This window comes from Apodemus sylvaticus, chromosome 3, assembly GCF_947179515.1.
Source record: "Apodemus sylvaticus chromosome 3, mApoSyl1.1, whole genome shotgun sequence".
Taxonomy (NCBI): domain Eukaryota; kingdom Metazoa; phylum Chordata; class Mammalia; order Rodentia; family Muridae; genus Apodemus; species Apodemus sylvaticus.
The window spans coordinates 117379655-117401926 of NC_067474.1; the positions used below are offsets into that span (position 1 = coordinate 117379655).

At 41.1% G+C, this 22272-nt stretch overlaps 1 protein-coding gene across 1 annotated transcript in view; it reads left to right on the plus strand.

The window, feature by feature from the left end:
• The window catches only part of LOC127680324 (cAMP-specific 3',5'-cyclic phosphodiesterase 4B-like), a 368713-nt gene that overhangs the window by 5325 nt on the left and 341116 nt on the right, over positions 1-22272 (plus strand). The window contains exon 2 of the mRNA XM_052175815.1: positions 473-711. Within this exon, the coding sequence (XP_052031775.1) occupies positions 473-711 (239 nt within the window). The remainder of the gene's footprint in view (positions 1-472; positions 712-22272) is intronic.

The window sequence follows — 22272 nt, forward strand, 5'->3', positions numbered from 1 at the left end:
ATTTATAGTTTATTAGTATATACCAAACCGACAAATTGATTTCTAAAATATATTATTAATTCATCAAATTTCATTTTAACAGAGAGAGACAGAGACAGAGAGGGGGGAGAGAGAGAGAGAGAGAGAGAGAGAGAGAGAGAGAGAGAGAGAGAGAGAGAGAGAGAATGGAAAAGAACCTTCCAACCCATATGGTATTCCCAGTAACCATTGCCTATGAATCTAAAGATCTCTAAGAACATGCAATGGCTAGCTTTGTACAAAATATCGAAAGCAGAGCCTAGCCCCACCTTCACCCATCTTGCTTGTTGTCTCTTAGGCTTCTGACGTCAATTTCAGAGTATGATTGATTGTAAGATAATGAATCAGGGCTTCCTCAGTGACCACTGGATCATTTGACTTCTTATTTAACTCTGTCATTTAGACACTTGAGTTTGACATCTATTCTTGTTTTCTTTCTCTTTGTTTCCTCCAGAATCTTAAGGACTATTTTGAATGTAGCTTGAGTAAATCCTACAGTTCTTCCAGTTACACCCTTGGGATTGACCTTTGGAGAGGCAGAAGGTGCTGTTCAGGAAACTTACAGCTGCCACCATTGTCCCAGAGACAGAGCGAAAGGGCAAGGACCCCCGAGGGAGATGGCATTTCCAGGCCAACCACTCTCCCTTTGACCACGCTCCCCAGCATTGCTATAACAACTGTGAGCCAGGAGTGGTGAGTAGCCTCAGAAGCCAATGCCAGTCCTAAATCTTATCTTGTAATTACTTCAAATACAATTGTGTTCTCAAAACAGCCATCGATGTCTGCAGAATAGGCCAGACTCTTTACTCTGGAGAGCTTGTTTCCCTTGGGTAGCAGGGTAAAACCTTTTTAAAACATGGCAAGAGTATCTGCTTCTTAAGAGGGGAAGGAGTGTGCCTAACATAGAGCCCACTGAGGAGAGAGTGGGTTGAATTTGCAATGCTGTCAAGCTTAAGGCAAACTCATACTCTATGATCTATTAGTTTCACTAAGAATCTACTCAGTGTGTGTTGATACCTTTTAATTCCAAAGAGCAGAACTGTATTCCAGAATGCCACTGGATAATCCTTAAATGATTTTGATGTTCTGCTCTGCACATACACTTAGCTTTTAAAAGTATAACCCTAGCTTACAAATCTCAGGATTTATTTTGGTATAAAACACTCTATTATAAGTCAAAACAGGAGAGTCATGCTATGAAAGCTGGGATAAGGGCTCAGTCAGGAAAGTGCTTATTCCCACAAGCTTCAGAAAAGGAATATGATCCCCAGGACTCACATTTAAATAAACAACTGCTCTGTGTGGCAGCATGCCCCTGTAATCTCAGCACTGGGATAGGCAGAGATGGGGATTTCTAAAGTTATTTGGCTGGTCAGCCTCGCCTACATGGGCTACTCTTATCTCAGAGGTTTTGAAAAACATCCAGAGGACAACATCAGACACTGTCCTCTGCCTCCCTGGGCACCTGCATACACACACACACACGCACACACACATACACACACACACACACACACACATATGCACGCACGCACTCCCATATCCCTACATGCACTAAAAGAAAGAGTGACTGTTTTGCTACATTTGTGAAAGTGACTATTTCAAACTTGTATTGACAGAAGTGGTAGTGCATGCCTTTAATCCAAGCACTTGGGAGGCAGAGGTAGGCAGATTTCTGAGTTCAAGGCCAGCCTGGCCTACAGAGTGAGTTCCAGAACAGCCAGGGCTATACAGAGGAACCCTGTCTCAAAAAATCAAACTTGTGTTGAAATGGTAAGCAAGTAAATAAAACTATGGAGCTCTGGATAAAATTCTGCCATCACTTCCCTTCAGATACATGTTTAATCCTTTTTATTTTGAGTATTTTTCAGTAATGAACTGTTTGTATAAAATGGGGAGTTTCCTTAAAATAAAAAAGTGTACTATTTATATATGTTAAAATTATAATAATTTGCTACGTTAAAAAACACTTTTAAAATAACTCATTATGGAGAAAGGCTGCATACAACCAATTATTGCATGACATCATTCTAATAAATCATTATATTCTGTGACTTATGATAGTGTGCATTTACCCTCGCTGCATGCCAAGCTCTGCGGATGCAGGGCATCTTTGGTCAGGGTTTAATCTACGAAGAATCAGATTCTTGAAACTTCAGAGGTCATAACTGGCAGTGTAAAAGGGTTCGCAAAAAAAAAAATGCTGTGTGTGGTGAAAAGGCACTCTTTTGACAGTGTAGGGAATTTTTTTTAACCTTGTAGAATTGCAGAGTTCCCTCTCTGCCTCATTCGAGTTCACATCACAGGTACCACTGTGCTTGCTGTTCATTGGGAACTATAGGGGACATGTGTCCCCCATAGTTTTCTTAGTCACACAACTCAGGTAATTAATAGTTTTTGTGTTCCTGCATAACTTGAAGATTTAGAATCTCAAAGCTTGCCCGATTTACATTTCAGCAGTGTGACAAGTTGCACCTGTTGGCACCTGCTAAAATGCTTCGTCAGTTAAGTAGGATGCATTTCCAGAGATATCCAGATTCCCTTTATCATCCCAGAGTCATCCTCAGAAACCCCTCAAGGTTATCCATTACGTGTCAGTGACTAGGTGTGGTGAGTGGTGTATGTGTGTGTGTGTGTGTGTGTAACATTTAGCAGTTTAAATAACAGAATGAATAAAATGTGCCACATTAAAAAATGTTTAACTCGGGAAATTCTAACAACTGTAGAATTGCCTTTTCCTTAGAAGTATCAAATTTGACTCTTAGATTGGGGAATGCTTACTTATCTCCCCAAGTTCAATAGTTTTGTTTGTACCAACAAAAAAAGAGATATAATACATACCACATAGGCTCTTGAAAGGATTGAATTGGTTACATGATATGACGCTTAGCTTAGGAAAAAGTAATTTTTTAGGTAGCCAGCAAAGTTTAGTTTCTTTACCCTTGCTCATTAGTCAAGAAAACCTTTTGAAAAGTAGAAAACACATGTGGTTTGAATGTGAACTATCCCCTGAAGCCTGGTGTGTCTGAACACTCAGTCCAAGGTTGGTAGTGCTGTTTACAAAGGCTGTGGGATATTTGGGAGTTACATCCTAGCTGGGGGACATATGTGGCTGGGGACATGTCTTGCTGTTCTGCAGTCCAGTGCCTCTTCCTGCACATTATGGGCTTCCCAGATGCAAATGTGCATTATGTGCAGATGTACATTGTGTGCTTCTTAGATGCAGATGTGCATTATGTGCTTCCTAGCTGCAGATGTGAACATTGTGTCCTTCCCAGATGCAGATGTGCATTGTGTGCTTCCTGGCTGCAGATGTGTACTTGTGTGCTTCCCAGATGCAGATGTGCATTATGTGCTTCCTAGCTGCAGATGTGTACATTGTGTGCTTCCCAGATGCAGATGTGCATTATGTGATTCCTAGCTGCAGATGTGCATTACGTGCTTCCTAACTGCAGATGCAATGTGATGCGACAAGGTGTCTCATGATTTTGCCACCACTTCTCACTTCTAGGATGGATTTCATTCTTATTGCCAGCTTCCACTAATGTCAGAGACTTATATTTATTTATGAATTCTTAGACTTTATAGCTTATGTTTGTTCCCAACTAGTTCATATGATTTAATAACCGATTTATACTAATCCATCTTTATCATGTGTTCCACTACCTCTAATTCAGTCCCTATACATCCTACTTCCTCTGTGTCTGGCTGATAAATACTCAGCACCTGATTGTTTCCTAGAGTTCCCATCTCTATGTGGATGTCCTACCTTTTCTCTCCTGCCCTACTATAAGCCATCAATTCTTTATTAAACCAATCAGAAGGTTTAATCAGAAGAGACAAATGTTTACAAAACACTAAGACAGGTGATGCATCATAAAAGTAACAATACCAAAGTCTAGGCAGTATTCAGATCTCTGCTGGTACAGAAGTCAACGTTTGAATAATTCAAAGACAAATTTTAGACAGTGCATAAGAAGATTATTCTAAGACATCCTTTCTTGAACTCTAAGTCAGAATGAGCCCTTCATCCCTTACATTGTTTCTTTTTAACTATCTGGTCGAAATGGAACAAGTAGCTAGTACAGAAAACCAGTACCAAGAATTGGGGCTGTTGCTATGGTAACTCTGACCATTTGATCTTCAGAATGAATGTAGAAAACTTAGAAATGTGGGCTGGCAAAGCCCTGGAACGCTGTAAGCATAACTTCATGGGTCATTCTGGTAGAGTTTTAGAGGACCAGAATCACCTGAGAAATGCAGAAAGTGAAGGTCCATCTCAAGGGGCTGCAGAGGGAAAGAGATTCTACAGAAAAATGGGAGCTAGATTACAGGGCCATTAAATCCTATTAAATTCTGGCAAAGAATCTGGCTGTGTGCTGCCTGTGTTCTGAGAAGCTGAGTGAGGCTAAACTCTAAGTAATGGACTTTATGCAGGGCTGAGGCACCATAGCCTCTTCTCTGACTGCTTTGGCAGTCCAATAGTGTTGTCCTCATTCAGCTCACTTTTGGACAGTCATATTTATGAGACTTTATTGGTTGAGGCTTCTCGCACAGGACTAAAGGCAATGAAGGAAACCTTGGCACAGGAGAAGTGACCTTCCCAGGGAAGATTACACCGACTTGTTGTGGAGTGCCAAATGACCTGCCCTGAAAACATACATGTGAGAAACATTGACATATTTTTATACACATAAACATATATGCTTGCAATAATAGTTAAGAGGCTGTGAATTTGAAAAAGAGTGGGAAAGGTTATATTGGAAGATTTAGAAGGAGGACAGGGAGGGAAAATGTTGTATTTATATTATAAACTCAAAAATAAAAAGTAAGTAAGTGAAAATAATGGCCTAATAAATTTGCTGGAGGTTTGATGACATTTTAAGACAGGACAATATTCAAGCTATGTGAATGTTACTGTTGAATGCCCTTCTTGTCTAGAGCAAAAGAAAACAACGAAGGAAGACAAAGATGTTTGAATGTGCCTCCCTGTTGGCAAAGGCATGAAAAACCAGCTGAGAAAGCTGTAATTGTTAAAGAGATTAGCACCATTGAAAAGAAACCAATGTCTTTTATACTGAGGCAATAGGATATATGCCTTAAAGGCAAGACCCTGCCCACCAAGGAAATGTACCACAGGCTGGCCCACAGGAATCTCATGAGGGCATTTTCTCAGTTGAGGTTCTTTCTTCCCAAATGACCATAACTTGTGTCAAATTGATAGAAACTACCGAGGACAGAATTGCTTGGATTCTCAGAAGACACTTGACTTTTGAATTATATTGGGACTGCTAAAAACTATGGAAACTTTGAAGTTGGAATGAATGCATTTTGCAGCCTATGGATCCAGAAGCAGAATATTCGTGTGACTGAAATGTACCCCTTATACATTTTTGAACACTTGGCCCCAAGTTGGTGGCACTGTTTTGGGAAGATTGTATAAACAAGCACAGGCTCACTGGAAGAAGTGGGTCACTGGGGCAGGAGTTGGAGTTTTTTATTATATGGTCCCACTTTCCATTTAGTCTGAGCTTCCTAACTGTAGATATAATGTGGTCAGCCACCCCTGGCTCCTACCTACCATCATGCCTTCTCTGCCATGATTGACTCTATTACTTCTTAAATCACAAGCCACAACAAGCCCTTCACACTTAAATTATTTCCTGTTAGATATTTGCTTAAAGCAATGAGAAAATAACCAACACACTATGTCTCAAGTATCAGTAGTTTATGTTGGGATCAGTGGTATTGGGAGAAATGGAACTGAAAACGATATAATGTTTGTTTTCCATAGTCATCTAATGCATGTTACCAATTCATTTATAACATGTTAATTTTCTTTTAATTATCTTCTTTATAAAGTATAAGAAAATTCAATCACTATTTAAATTTACTTTTAAATGTAAGCAAATAAAAGCTTTTACATGCATTCTTTGAAAATGAGTCTATTGGGATATTGATAGTTGACTGCTGGAATTGCTGGTAAAGGATTTTGATTAGAGGCCTTGATTAGAAGAAGCGAGTCAGTAAAGCTCCAGTTAGCACTGAGCTGCTGAAAATTCACTGGGTATGGAAGACAGCCTAGGCTCATGTGTGACAAATAATTATACTTACCTCTCAGAGTACAGAGAATATGGCATCAATCCCATGTCTGGACCAGCTGTCAGCTAGTATTTGTCATAAAGTGCCAGGCAGTAAATATTTTCAGTGTTGAGTTTCAAGGTCTGTTATAACTATTCAATACTGCTGCTGTTTTGTCAAAGTAGCCGCAGACAACAGTGTGGAAATGAGCAAGTGTGTTGTGTTTCAATAAATCTGTGTTTATAGAAATCGGCGGTGGTATAGATCGGGTTGCCAGTCAGTTTGCTGATTGATGCCTTTTCTAAACTAAGGATCCAGAGGACATGACTCCTGATGCTATAATTGCTTCGGCAATAACCCAAGTATAGAAACTAACCTTGAATTCCTTACCAGGATGCTAAATCAGTCATAAAGATGGGCCAGTGCATGTTATACAGAGTCAATACCAGAGAAAGGATAAAGATATATATGAAAAATTAACTCACCTATAACTCCTCTGGATGAGAGCTGGGGTAGCTAGCCAAAGGCTTGGGATACAATGTATTATTTATCATAGAGAAAGCCAGTGGTTTGGATGGGAAAAGTCCCTCGTAGACTCATCTGCTTGAACACATGGGCCCCAGCTGATGGTGCGCTTTGAGAAGGTGGTAGAATCTTTAGGAGAAGTCTTGCTGACGGATATATGTAAATGAATTATTTATTCTAGCTAGCCCATATAAAAGACACAAAAACCTGGTATTTTATTTACACATTTATGTCTAGTTCTGTCAAGTTCTGAGCTGTTCTCACTTACATCCCAGATATATGTCCCTTATTACTTGATGTTTGAGTCTCACCTGGGCTGATTCCATCCCAACCCAATAGCCTGTTCTCGGGATCCACTTATGCCCACATGCTCATCCTGATCCATCCAGCCTCATGCTGGCCTCCTCTCTCCATCTCATTTCTCTATCTTCCCTGTGGTTTTTCTTGAGACCCTTCACTTGATCCTCAAGTGCCACCTTTCTCTCTCTATGGTCCAATCACAGGTTCTAGATTTTTATTTATTTATTTTATTATTTTTTATGATATATATTATCTTTTATTGAATATTTTATTTATTTACATTTCAAATGTTATCCCCTTTCCAGATTCCCCCACAGAATCCCCGTATCCCATCCCCCCTCCTCCTGCTTCTATGAGGGTATACCCCCACCCACCCATCCACCCACTCTGGCCTCCTTGCCCTCGGATTCCCCTACACTGGAGCATTGAGCCTTCACAAGAACAAGGGCCTCTTCTTGCCTGACAAGGTCATCCTCTGCTACATATATGGCTGGAGCCATGGGTTCCTCCATGTATATTCCTTGGTTGGTGGTTTAGACCCTGGGAGTTCTGGTTGGTTGATATTGTTGTTCTTCCTCTGGGGTTGCAAACCCCTTCAACTCCTTCAGTCCTTTCTCTAACTCCTCCATTGGGGATCCACTGAGTTCAACAGCTGGCTTTGAACATCCACCTCTGTATATGTCAGGCTCTGACAGAGCCTCTCAGGAAACATCTTAGGCTCCTGTCAGCATGTACTTTTTGGCATCCACAATAGTGTCTGTGTTTGGTGACTGTATATGGGATGGATCCCCAGGTGGGGCAGTCTCTGGATGGCCTTTCTTTTACTCTGTACCCCACATTTTGTCTCTGTATTTGCTCCCATGAGTATTTTGTTACCCCTTCTAAGAAGGACCCACACTTTGGTTCTAGCCTTCTATTAGCCTAACTTAAAATTGGGGAGCAAGGTTTACACAACAAAGGCCAGTGTGAGAATTCTCTAATCTGAAAGGCAACCAGCTCTTGGGGTTCAGAACTTAGCATTTGTATACATAGTACAAGACCAAACCCCAACAGAAATCTGTCATGGGACAAATTATGAAGGCAGCTTTTGTAGCCTGGCTCCATTTCCTGCTCTTCTTCTCTGCTCCCTAACCCCCAGGCTAGCCTCATGATCCTGCTGCCTGGCCTTTCCTACCATGATGAGCTGTAGTTACAGCAGCCTCTGGACTATTATCCAAAATAAATGCTTCCCTCCTCTAAGTTGCTTTTGTTAAGGTATTACATACATCACAGGAAAGGTAGTTAAGTCATCATCAAAGTCCAATTATAGAAGATGACTTCCATCTTGTTGCCTTCTTTATTTAAATTAACCAACAATGGGGTGATAATTTCACTCTTCAGAGTTGTGATGAGAATTACAGACAATATTCCTGTGTGTATAGTGCAGTGGCTAGCAATTCATGACTATTTTGATGCTATTATTATTGTCATATTATATGTAATTATTATATGTATATATTATGCACATCACGTGTCATACATAATTATTTTATTATACTAAAATATAGATAGAATTACCACTCAGTAGCAGGAGGTGTTAGATATGAGTTCCCCTCCACGTCCTATGTAAATATGGAGGAAGTCTTACTTCTATTCAGCCAGGACGAAACACTCCAGAGAAGCCCTGATCAGTGAGGGAATTAGAAAAAAGTCTTATACTGTGCACAGCCAGTTTACCATTCCATAAATACCAACAAATATCCAATCACCCCTTCTTGCTGGATGTAAACTGAGAGGTAGGGTGAGGCTGGCATAAGGTACTATGAGCATTCCTGAACACTGGAAGGTACAGCTTAGAGAAAGAGGCAGATTCTTCTTCTTGTTCTTCTTGTTCTTCTTCTTCTTCTTGTTCTTCTTCTTCTTCTTGTTGTTGTTGTTGTTGTTGTTCTTCTTCTTCTTCTTCTTCTTCTTCTTCTTCTTCTTCTTCTTCTTCTTCTTCTTCTTCTCCTCCTCCTCCTCCTCCTCCTTCTCCTCCTCCTCTTCCTCCCTCCTCCTCCTCCTCCTCCTCCTCCTTCTTCTTCTTCTTCTTCTTCATGTGTGTGTGTGTGTGTGTGTGTGTGTGTGTGTGTGTGTGTGCATATATATGTTGGAACCAGAGACACATTTCCAGTGTCTCCTTTAGTTTACCTTAGGGATTGAGGCTGAGTCTCTTATTTTTTTTATTTTTTTCTTTTATTTTTATTCGATATATTCTTTATCTACATTTCAAATGATTTCCCCTTTCCCGGACCCCCCCCCTCCCTGAAAGTCCCATAAGCCCTCTTCCCTCCCCCTGTTCCCCAAACAACCCTTTCCCACTTCCCTGGCCTGGTATTCCCCTACACTGCTGCATTGAGCCTTTCCAGGACCAGGGGCCAATCCTTCCTTCTTCTTGGACATCATTTGATATGTGAATTGTTTCTTGGGTATTCCGAGCTTCTGGGCTAATCCACTTATCAGTGAGTGCATACCATATGTGTTCTTTTGTGATTGGGTTACCTCACTTAGGATGATATTTTCCAGTTCCACCCATTTGCCTAAGAATTTCATGAATTCATGGTTTTTATTAGCTGAGTAGTACTCCATTAACTTCCCTAACCTTTAACCCTCTCACCTTTCATTTAGCATCATGGGTGAAGTACAGTTGCTCCTCATAATTGCCAGGATCCCAGTAGGACAATCTTACTGCCAGGTCCATTAACCATTCTCAGCACCAGCTCAATGCCCTTTTGGGCATTCATAAAAAATTCTAAAAACCAATCAAAAGCATCTTTGCTTCCTTGTAGTAAAAGTTGAATGAAGTTAAGGCTTATCTTCTTAAGTCTTTCCTTCTGTTAGTGGATCCTACTTAGTGGATCCCATTGATAGATTTAGATTTATCTAAATCTATCTATCTATCTATCTATCTATCTATCTATCTATCTATCTATCTGTCATCGATCTATGTATCTATCATCTATTCACTTACTATATATAGTATTTATTTATTTATTTTTATGGATGAAGGAGTTTACTTTGGCCATAGGTCTGTAAGGATGAGCCACATCATGGTAAGGAGGCATGGCAGCAATTGGCAGACATGGTGACAGGAACAGGAAGCTGAAAACCCTCAGAACAAACTGATGCGGAGAGGAGACTAAACACCTAAAGCCAAATGTGATGACATACTTCCTCCAGCAAAGCTGGACACCAGCTGGGGACAAGTGTTCAAAACTCTTGGCCTAACAAAGATGTTCTCATGCAAGCCACTACAAATATCCAGATTATCACTCAAAAGCTTAACTTTCCAGAAAGAAAAACAATTTGATAAATTACTATAGAGGAAACTATTATTCATATTTGTTATTTTCTTTCTTTCATTGAAAATAATAATTTATTTTCTTACACGATATATTTTTATCATAATCTTTTCTCCTTCTAGTCCTCCCAGTTCTTCACTTCTCCTCCCACCTGAGCCGCTCCCTTTCTATCTCTCATTAGAAAACAATCAGGTGTCTAAGGATAATAATAATAAAATAAAAAGATAAGATAAAATGAAAACAAACATATCAGAATAGGAAAAAGCAGGCAAACAGAAGGAGAAGAGCCAAATAAAAGGCACAAGAAACAGAGAGCCATACTTTCGCATACTCAGGAATTTCATAAAAACACTAAACTGTGTGTGCATGCATGCGTGTGTGTGTGTGTGTGTGTGTGTGTGTGTGTGTGTGTGTGTGTACAAAGGACCTGTAGGGTAAAAATAATAAAAGAAAAATATAAATAAAATAAAAACTAAAACAAAACAAATAAGATTTAAAAAAGGAAAAGCCTTGACATGACATTATAATACACAGAATCTCCAAAGATACCCTTGATTTCATTTTCTGTTGACCATCTGTTGTTGGGCAATCAGCCCACCTTAAGAGTAGCTTATTTGCCTAGTGAGGCTCTGTTGCAGAAAATTATAATTTCATTTGCACATGGTTATCAGTTGGAGATTGCTTCTGGGTTAGGAATGGAGAATGACTGCACTTCTTTCATCTATATGACTTAAGCTGGTATAGATTTCTTCAGGTCCTGTGCATGCTGCCACAGTCTCTGTAAATTCATATATATGCAGATCTTGTCGATTTAGAAGGCCTTGTTTTCTTGGTGTCTTCTATTCACTTTGGCTCTTACACTCATTCTGTCTTCTCTTGCTTGGGTTTCTCTGAACCCCAAGGAGAAGGATTTGATGGAGACATCTCATTAAGGGTTGCATGTTCCAAAGTCTTTTTAGACAAGAATTGTGGAATCTCCAAATGAGTTTCGACAACAAATACAAGACAAACACCATAAGAGGAGCAGTGCAAAGATCATAGGAGATGCCCTGTGTAGAAAGCCCTGGTAACACAGGAGCAAGGAAATCCAGCCAGGACAAATAAAGCATCAGAATTTCCTCAAATATAATAAAGGCAGCAAGGGAAACTGAAATTTGGCAATTTGAAGACAGTTTAAGACTTCATATCACACACTTTAGGTTCTATAGATGTAGTGGTCTTAATTCCAGGTGACATTTGCTTTTGAACTCTGTGTTTGGTTCATTGGTTCAGGATATAGTCATCCAAGACTTAATATCTTAAACTCCTAACCCTAACACCCTACCCCCATAATTCTAACCCTAACCTTAACCGCCTAACCCTAACCCTAACCCTAACCATAACACTAACACTAACACTAACACTAACACTAACACTAACACTAACACTAACACTATTTTTAACCCTAACCCTAACCTTTACCATTTATCACTAACTTTTCTTTGTATCATCTGACCCATGGGTCATTTTGATATCCTCTTAAAATCTATGCAGCTTCTCAAGTATAAAACACCTACTAAATATCATGCCTCATTTTCAGTTTGGAGGGACAATTAATAACTAATATTTTACTTTGGAAAAGATATTTTAGGATGCTCATGTTACTTCAAATATTCTAGCCCTGGCTATCTCTGTATTCTGTTTAATTTGGTGCAATTAACCTGCCATTCTCAATATAGTGGAGCAGTGTGATGTTCTTCAGAGTGTCCAAGTCATTCAAGGCTATTCTGATAGCATTATGACAGACAGCTGGAGAATTAGCATAGCCTTGGGAAATGAAGGTGAATAGTCATTGCTGGCTGTCCCTGTGAATGGGAACTCAGTCTCCTTTCTGATAAGAATAAAAGAGAAAAATGGTTAGTGTTCAGTGGTGACATGTTGGTAGTCAAGAATGGATTAATTTCTCATAAATCACAGGTGGTGAAGCAGCATTAACTGAAGTGACAGCTTAGTTAGTTTGGGTCACTTAATTGTAATTTCCTCCCTCTCTCCATTCCTCCTTCTCTGTCTTCTTCCCTTCTTCTCTTCCTTCATTCTTCTTTCCACATTCTCTCCTTAGCATAGTGCAGTCCACACCAGCACATCTATCTTTTCCTTCATTTTTCAATCCCTCCTTTATTCTCTCTCTCTCTCTCTCTCTCTCTCTCTCTCTCTCTCTCTCTCTCTCTCTCTCTCTCTCTCTCTCCCTCCCTCCCTCCCTCCCTCCCTCCCTCCCTCCCTCCCTCCCTCCCTCCCTCCCGCTCCCTCCTTCCCTCCATCTCTCCCCCCTCCCTTTCTCTTTCTCTTTCCAACCTTGGAGACTGAGCCTAAGGTCTTATGCATGGAAGTCAAATGTTCTATTACTGCATTACCTCTCCTAATTTATTGCAATGTTCCATGGTCCACCCTCTTTTTGCAGAGTAGTAAGTTAAATGGGATTATACAGGGAGCAGCAGTCCTATGGCTATATTTGCTATATATTTGCTAAATACATTTTACTATATTTGCTCTATGTTTAGATATGTTCAAATGTACAAGTGCTTATTATTGTTCCATGGTGTCTATGTAGTAACATGCTGTGTAGGTCTATAGCCTAGGAGCATCAGGCTGGAACATATGGTTTATGTGTACCGTAGGATATGCCCTACAGATTTTCAGTGTGGAATTGCATATTATGAAGCTGCCCATATACCTTGCTCCTAAAGAACAGGTATTATATGGACCATTCCTATAAATGTTGTGGCTTGATAATTGCAGATTAAATAAACAGCCTCTGTGTTACAGTCATTCTGGTCCTCTCTCTTCAGTGGGTATGTGCTATCTCTTGACCTCTACTGTTTACAGACTACTGCACCTATTGTCATAATCTTCTGCCTGTGATTATCCCCAGACTTTTGAGTGGCACAAATCTTCCTCCAGCTTCACTGTTTTAATAGAGGTTCTGGCTTCTGGGCCTCCTTGGGAATACAGGCAGTTACAAGGTTTTCTGCCTTACAGAACAGACCTTTCTTACATGAATGCTTCTTTGAGACTTTTAAGCTTTCATGGAATACAGTATTTATACAATGATCCTGGCATCTCTACATGCATGTTTCCCTTTGCCCGTGTTTTCAAAAGTTATGCCAATAGCTTATTATACCCCCTCTCCCTAGATGCTAAATCCTGTGTCATTGGGAAGTTTCACAACAGTAAAACCATACCAGAATATCTCTTTGTCCGACTTTCCTCAGAAATCACTACCAATCCCCAAAGGTAGCTTGTTATCCATTCTTGAAGTCAGAAACCTTATACTTGTATCATTTCCCTTTTGCTTAAGCTGGCCTAGCATTTCCAGAGTCAGGATGTACTGCCATTTGACCATAGTTATGAGTCATGAGAGTAGATGATGTAAATCCCAAGAAGAGCAAGAAATATTATCCAAGCTACTTGTCTCACTTAAGCCCATGTAACTCATGTGTGTGTGTGTGTGTGTGTGTGTGTGTGTGTGTGTTTGTATTTCTAACTCTATCTTCAATTTAATGGGAGTTCACTACTTTTTTGTGCACATAGGACTCAAAGCAACTTCAGGGTTCTAGCTTTGAAACTGTGGCTTCACAGACAGCCCATCCAATGAAAAGGTCTCCTTCTCTACCATCAACCAAAGATTGTATACCAAACCTGCCCAAACTAAGATTTGGACTTCCTGAAGCCCTGCTCATAATAGAGTACTATCCTTCTCTAGCGGTGGTTGCCATCCACCTGAAGGAGAGAAAGCTCCATTTAAATGCTAATAAGGATGTCCTCTTACTTGCTGTAATTTCTTGATTAATAGCTTGAACATGTCATTATTTCTTACTCTACGGTGCTTAGCAACCGCCATCCAATCTCTCTGTTCTTATAGTTGTTATTTTTCATGTTTATGAAAGAACCCGGCTCTCTTTCCAATTATTGCATCCTCTCCCACTAGTATCTCCTCTCAGGGAAAGGCAGAAGTATGCACAGCCAGGACTCTGCTTGTCACCACTAGTGACAGGCTTCTCACTGTCTAACTATCTTGGAATTGGTCAAACTCCAGACCTTCCACCATTAAAGTCAGCATCCTCTGAAGACTTTCTGAGACCAGGTATCTTCAATGGTGTCCTCCTGAGAAGAATCCAAGAGAAGGATAATTTTTTAGAGCAGCAGTTATCAACCTGTAGGTCACGAATCCTTTCAGGGGTCACCTAAGACCATTGGAAAAACATAGACATTTACATTGTGATTCAAAGTAGCAAAGGTACAATTATGAAGTAGTCACAGAATCATTTTATGGTTAGGGGTCCTCATAATATGAGGAACTGCATTAAAGGGGCACCATGAGGAAGGCTGAAAACTACTGCTTTAGCGGGTTCCTATGGGTGGTTCCTTGGCCAGTTTGATGGTGGCCAAACCCAACAGATTGGAGCAGCAGGAAAATATCAAGCAAGAGTATAGTAAAGACTGTCTTCTCCGTGGTCCTACAATATAAAGGACAGACTGCATGACAGAGCTAGTCCCACATTGGGACAAAGCCTTGTATAAGCAATGCTAACAGGTTATTGGCAGAGTCAGTCCTGGTTAGGAAAGGGAGGTATGGCCTCCCAGAGAGCTGGCATGCTATGTCTCTGGAATAGAGATGGACTGTTTTCTCTCTTTACCATTCACAGCAAATAGGAGCTAGTGGTAATATCAGCTAAGGAGACAGATACATTAAGCACCCATTAATTACAACAGTGCATGGCTAGTATGAACTGTAAGGATCAGCAAGTTGTTAGAGTTATTATGAATCCTAGAGGAGAAATGCATTCATTAGAGGTTGTTGAAAATCCCAAGTGACACCAAGAAAACCAAAACCCCTCCAGGGTTCTTGGTCTCATTAACAAACATAAACACTGGCTTTGATGGAGACACAGGGGCAATTTTATTAGAGTTTAAATGAAAAGATTTCAGGACAGGGAAGTTGTAAGTCTTCACAACTGCCCAGAGAAGGAAGATGGGGAGAGGAGGAACAGCTGTGCTGCTGAGCTGAGCTGTAGCTGTAGGTATGAACAGCCATCACATGGCAGGGAGCTGGACTTTAGAGAAAGTGTAAGGAAACCCAAGGTACCAGAAGAAATAGACAGGGTACAGCTGACATTTGAAAGAAAAAGATGCAAAAGGAAAAAGAAAAAGGTTGCAGCTTTGTTCGTTAGGACTCAAAAACAAGGTCAGCCTCAGACAAACCTTAAAGGTTGCTAGACTTGTGGAGACTGTTGTAGAAGCTGGGAATTCTGGGAAGGAAAATGGCACTTCCTATTTAAAGAAATATGTATTCCACCTATCTATTCAGCAGGTTCATGTAAACACTGCTTCCTATGGGTGGTTCCTTGGCCAGTTTGATGGTGGCCCAGCTCAACTGAAATGTTGGGTCTCCATCCAGACGTAATGGATCTTTATTTCTGCTCCGGCTCTAGACTGAGCAGGAAGTTCATGTTTGCTTCCCACCCCCTTTCAGTGGAGCTCTCAGCTTCATAAATCCTTCATGCTCATTCACCATCCCCAGAAGGACCCTCCCACAAATGAGACCTCGAATCTCTCAATCTACTGCTAATCCATAAAGTCTCTAGGTTGACAGTGTTACTCCCCTCTGTGACCTTTGGTAGGTTAATTTTGTTTTCCCCTTTTAGAATAATGTCCTAGCAGAAAAAAAAAACAATAAAATAAAAAAATAAAATAAAATAAAATAAAATAAAATAAACAACAGTGTCTCTGGTCTAATATGCATTGTTTCTGAAAGAGGAACAGTTGGAAAGGAAAGAGAAGTAATGATCCAAAAGAAACATTGAATGTAAGACTTTGGTTTCCTAGTTTTCTTGCTTTGCATTTAGGAATTAGGAATTTATAATCTCGGAGGGGAAAAAAAGGACTATCTTGGCTCAGGGTTTCAGTGTTGTCTGGAAATAAGCCATTGCCTCAAAACTGATCTTATAGTAAGACACATGCTAGTCCTCTCTGTCTGCATAAACTCTGGGAACACTGCTCCATAAACACATGAAAAGTGGTGGTGCATGCTGAACTGTTGACACTGTAAAACAAGCCCATGTATTTTTTCATAACAGTTGAGGCATTAGGGTTGATTTGAAGGGAACTCCTTCTCTTTTACCTTATAGTCAATGCCCTTGCCCAACTCCTTGCTTTAACCTGAGGCTCTTCCTCTTATTTGCAATAGAATGATCATCTCATTTTCTCCTTCCTAGCTATTAAATTAACACCCAAAATGCTAAGTTTGGGTTCAACCACAGTATGAGGATACAAATCTGGATACTATAGGGACTAGTAACAAGGGGACAGTTTAACTCTGAGGGGAAATGATAGCAGACATGTGTAGACTTCCTTCTGATCTACCAAAAGTCTCTTTACTCTAAGAAACTTCATGCAGTAGTAAGTCAAGATTCCTGAAGTCTTGTCTTCCAGTCCAGTGTATTAAGACCATAAGGGAAGTTGTTAAGAACTAAAATCATGGGGCTGGAGAGAAGACACATGGCTATGGGCAGAGGACCTGGGTTGAATTCCCAGCACCCACATGGTGGCTAGCAACTATCTATAACTTCAGTTCCAGGAGATCTGATACCCTCTTATGGTCTCTGTGGGCATGTTACACACACACAAATAGTGCACATAAATACATACAGGCAAAATACCCATGCACACACTGAATAAAAATGAAAGTGACTAGTATTGTCTCATACCTAAGATTTGCAATCAGAGTAAACACCCATTATCTTAGATAGGGTTTTACTGCTGTGAACAGACACCATGACCAAGCAACTCTTATAAAGATAACATTTAATTGGAGCTGGCTTAGAAGTTCAGAAATTCAGTCCATTACCATCAAGGCTGAAGCATGGCAATGTCCAGGCAGTCATAGTGCAGGAGGAGCTGAGAGCTCTACATCTTCATCTGAAGGCCTCTAGGAGAAGACTTGCTTCCAGGCTGCTAGGATGATGGTCTTAAAGTCCATGCCCACAGTGACACACTACTCCAACAAGGTCTACTTCACCAAGGCCACATACCTCCTACATAGTGCCACTCCCTGGGCAAAGTACATTCAAACCATCACAACCATTAATAGATGAATGGGTACCTGAATACCAACAATGGGATAGAAAATATGATATACACACAATATGGCCATTATTCAGACATAAAGAAAAATGAAATCCTGTCATTTGTAGAATATCCAGAAGAGTGTGCTAAGGGATAGGAAGGCACGAAAGGCAAGTATCACATGCTCCTTTACAGATGTGGAAACTAAAACAGAAAATTGACTGGAACGCAGGATATTGAATACTAGTGACTGGGAAGGGTGCTGGGGAAGGAGAGTGAAAGAAGGGTAAATTAATATGGTCTGTGTCTGTGGAAATATAAGAAATTATTTCACAATTGTGTGTACCTAATATGTGTTGATAAAAATAACATAACAAGGGCAGAAAAACGGGGCGGCGGCGGCGGCGGTAGCAGTGGCTGCTCCAGCTGAAGGGCCATCAGCGGTGGAACCAAGGCGACACAGGGTCCAGTTAGGCCCTGCGCCCACGACCACTGACCTTCGCTGACCAGCTGGGCGGCAAGCAACTGCGGTTCTGCGGAGCCTTTCGCTGCACGGAAGCCACTTCAGAACTGGGCTTCCCGCCAGTCAGGAGAGACCCACCGCCATCTTGATCCCGGGCTCCAGAGATCGGTCAGACTGAGGTACACAAACATAATCCTAGGCCCAACACCGCAGGGGTCTGAGCCAGACGGGCGTTGGCCTGCACCCAGGCCCTGGGCTGTTCGAGTGGCCATCGGGGCGCCAACCCAGCCAGGAGTTTTTTTTTTTGCCCCGGCCGGTGCACACGCCGCCATTTTGCCTACAGGAGCCAGAGTGCTCGGGAGGGCAGAGACTGCTAACAAGCGTAGCCTGAGGCTAACAAAACGGGGGTCTAGGCCCCAAAAGGCACAGGACTGACCCCAAGAACTGGGCGGCTTGGTGGGCCATCTGTGTGTCAACCAGCCCAGGAGGTTATTAGCACAACAGACTCTCCCGGTGCTTTCGCGGAGCGCGGACGCGCACGCCCACCATCCGGGTCACCTGGCGGACCCAAATAACAGACATAGCCCTAGGGGAACTTTGCTCGGACCTTGGCCTCCCAGGCGTTTGCCTGGACTCAGGGCCCAGGCGACAAGGCTAACCTAGTGTGCGCCAGCCCGGTTGGGGAAATCGGCTGCCCAGCGGAGTGAGCTGAGCACAGGGGAGGTCACAGCAACATTCACCTTCGGAGCTCCCTGGGGGTGCACACGGGTTCCACCTGGTCCACAGACACAATCTGGGGCAAGGCCTCAGGCAGAAGCCCCCAGCTCAACTCTCTCCGCTTCAGATCAGCCTGGGTGGCCGCCACATCTCCAGGTCCCTCAAGAGGCTAGTGGGAGCTTCCAGGCGGCCAGCTGGGAGAAGTCGGTGTGCTCCAATAAATCCTGCGGGCCCCAGCGGGAGCCTTCAGGTGCCTGCTTCGGGATCTGAACAGCCTGGACAACAGCACCCTGTCTATAGGCAGTGCAGAGTGTAAGCTGTGCACCAGAGGCCAACGGGGAAGGGGCAGCTTGCACTGGTGAGTCCAGCACTGACAAGACCAAGTAACACCAGTGAGAGCTAGATGGCAAAAGGCAAACGCAGAAACGTCACTAACAGAAATCAAGGCAATATGGCAACATCTGAACCAAATTCTCCTCTACCAGCAAGTCCTGGATACCCCATCACACCAGTAAAACAAGATTTGGATTTAAAATCACTGGTCATGATGCTGGTACAGGAACACATGAAGGACATTGAGGAGAAAATGGATCAAAAGTTAGAAGCCCTTGCAAGGGAAACACAAAAATCATTGAAAGAAATCCAGGAGAATACAAAAGCCAACAAGGAGGAAATGCAAAAAACACTTAAAGAAATACAGGAGAACTTTGCTCAACAGGCTGAGGTCATGAAAGACGAAACACAAAAATCTCTTAAAGAAATACAGGAGAACTTTGGTCAACAGGCTGAGCTCATGAAAGAGGAAACACAAAAATCTCTTAAAGAATTACAGGAAAACACAAACATGCAAGGGAAGGAGCTAAGCAAAACCATCCAGGATCTAAAATCAGAAGTAGAAACAACTAAGAAAACTCAAAGGGAGACAACTTTGGAGATAGAAAGCCTTGGGAAGAAATCAGGGGACAGAGATGCAAATATCAACAACAGAATACAAGAGATAGAAGAAAGAATCTCAGATGCTGAAGATTCCATAGAAACCATGGACTCAACAGTTAAAGAAAATGCAAAGTGCAAAAAGCTTGTAACCCAAAATATCCAGGAAATCCAGGACACAATGAGAAGACCAAACCTAAGGATTATAGGCATAGATGAGAGTGAAGATTTACAACTTAAAGGGCCAGCAAATATCTTCAATAAAATTATGGAAGAAAACTTCCCTAACCTAAAGAGAGAGATGCCCATGAATATACAAGAAGCCTACAGAACTCCAAACAGACTGGACCAGAACAGAAATACTTCCCGTCACATAATAATCAAAACACCAAATGTTCTAAACAAAGAAAGAATACTAAAGGCAGTAAGAGAAAAAGGCCAAGTAACATATAAAGGAAGACCTATCAGAATCACAGCAGACTTTTCACCTGAGACTATGAAGGCTAGAAGGTCCTGGGCAGATCTCATGCAGACTCTAAGAGAACACAAATGCCAACCAAAACTACTATATCCAGCAAAACTCTCAATCACCATAGATGGAGAAACTAAGATATTTCACGACAAAACCAAGTTCACCCAATATCTATCCACAAACCCAGCCCTAAAAAGGATAATAGGAGGACAACACCAATACAAGGAGGGAAACTCCACCCTGAAAAAAGCAAGATAGTAACCTTTCATCAAACCCAAAAGAAGTTAAGCAATCAAATTTAAAAAATAACGTCAAAAATGATAGGAAGTAACAATCACTATTCCTTAATATCTCTTAACATCAATGGACTCAATGCCCCAATAAAAAGACACAGACTAACTGACTGGATACGTAAACAGGACCCTACATTTTGCTGCTTACAGGAAACACACCTCAGGGTCAAAGACAAACACTACCTTAGAGTAAAAGGCTGGAAGACAATTTTACAAGCAAATGGTCTCAGGAAACAAGCTGGAGTAGCCATTTTAATATCAGATAAAATTGACTTTCAACCCAAAGTCATCAAAAGAGACTCTGAGGGACACTTCTTGCTGGTCAAAGGAAAAATACAACAAGAAGAACTCTCAATCCTGAACATCTATGCTCCAAATGCAAGGGCACCCTCTTTCATAAAAGAAACTTTATTAAAACTCAAAGCACACATTACACCTAACACAATAATTGTGGGTGACTTCAACACTGCACTTTCCTCAATGGACCGATCAGGAAAACAGAAACTAAACAAGGACACAATGAAACTAATTGAAGCTTTGGACCAATTAGACTTAACTGATATATATAGAACATTCTATCCTAAAACAAAAGAATATACCTTTTTTTCAGCACCTCATGGTACCTTCTCCAAAATCGACCATATAATTGGTCACAAGACAGACCTCAACAAATATAAAAAGATAGAACTAATCCCATGCCTCCTATCTGATCACTATGGAATAAAAGTGGTCTTCAATAGCAACAGAAACAACAGAAAACCCACATACACGTGGAAATTGAACAATACTCTACTCAATGACACCTTGGTCAAGGAAGAAATAAAGAAAGAAATTAAAGACTTTTTAGAACACAATGAAAATGAAAACACAACATACCCAAATCTATGGGACACAATGAAAGCAGTGCTAAGAGGAAAACTCATAGCCCTGAGTGCCTCCAAAAAGAAAATGGAGAGAGCATACATTACCAACTTAATGACACACCTGAAAGCCCTAGAACAAAAAGAAGCTATTTCACCCAGGAGGAGTAGAAGGCAGGAAATCATCAAACTCAGGGCCGAAATCAATCAAGTAGAAACAAAGAGAACCATACAAAAAATCAACAAAACTAGGAGCTGGTTCTTTGAGAAAATCAACAAGATAGATAAACCCTTAGCCAGACTGACCAAAGGGCACAGAGAAAGTATCCAAATTAACAAACTTAGAAATGAAAAGGGAGACATAACAACGGAAACTGAGGAAATCCAAAAAATCATCAGATCCTACTACAAGAGCCTGTACTCAACACAACTGGAGAATCTGGAGGAAATGGACAATTTCCTTGACAGATACCAAATACCAAAATTAAATCAGGACCAACTAGACCATCTAAACAGTCCCATAAAGCCTAAAGAAATAGAAGGAGTCATAGAAAGTCTTCCAACCAAAAAAAGCACAGGACCAGATGGTTTCAGTGCAGAATTCTACCAGACCTTCAAAGAAGAGTTAACACCAATACTCTTCAAACTATTCCACAAAATAGAAACAGAAGGAACACTACCCAATTCCTTCTACGAAGCCACAATTACGCTGATACCAAAGCCACACAAAGATCCAACAAAGAAAGAGAACTTCAGACCAATTTCCCTTATGAACATCGATGCAAAAATACTCAACAAAATTCTTGCCAACCGAATCCAAGAACACATCAAAACGATCATCCACCATGATCAAGTAGGCTTTATCCCGGGAATGCAGGGTTGGTTCAATATACGGAAATCCATCAATACAATCCACTACATAAACAAACTCAAAGAACAAAACCACATGGTCATTTCATTGGATGCTGAAAAAGCATTTGACAAAATTCAGCATCCTTTCATGCTTAAAGTCTTGGAGAGAACAGGAATTCAAGGCCCATACCTAAACATAGTAAAAGCAATATACAGCAAACCGGTAGCCAGCATCAAACTAAACGGAGAGAAACTTGAAGCAATCCCACTGAAATCAGGGACCAGACAAGGCTGCCCCCTTTCTCCTTATCTTTTCAATATTGTACTTGAGGTACTAGCT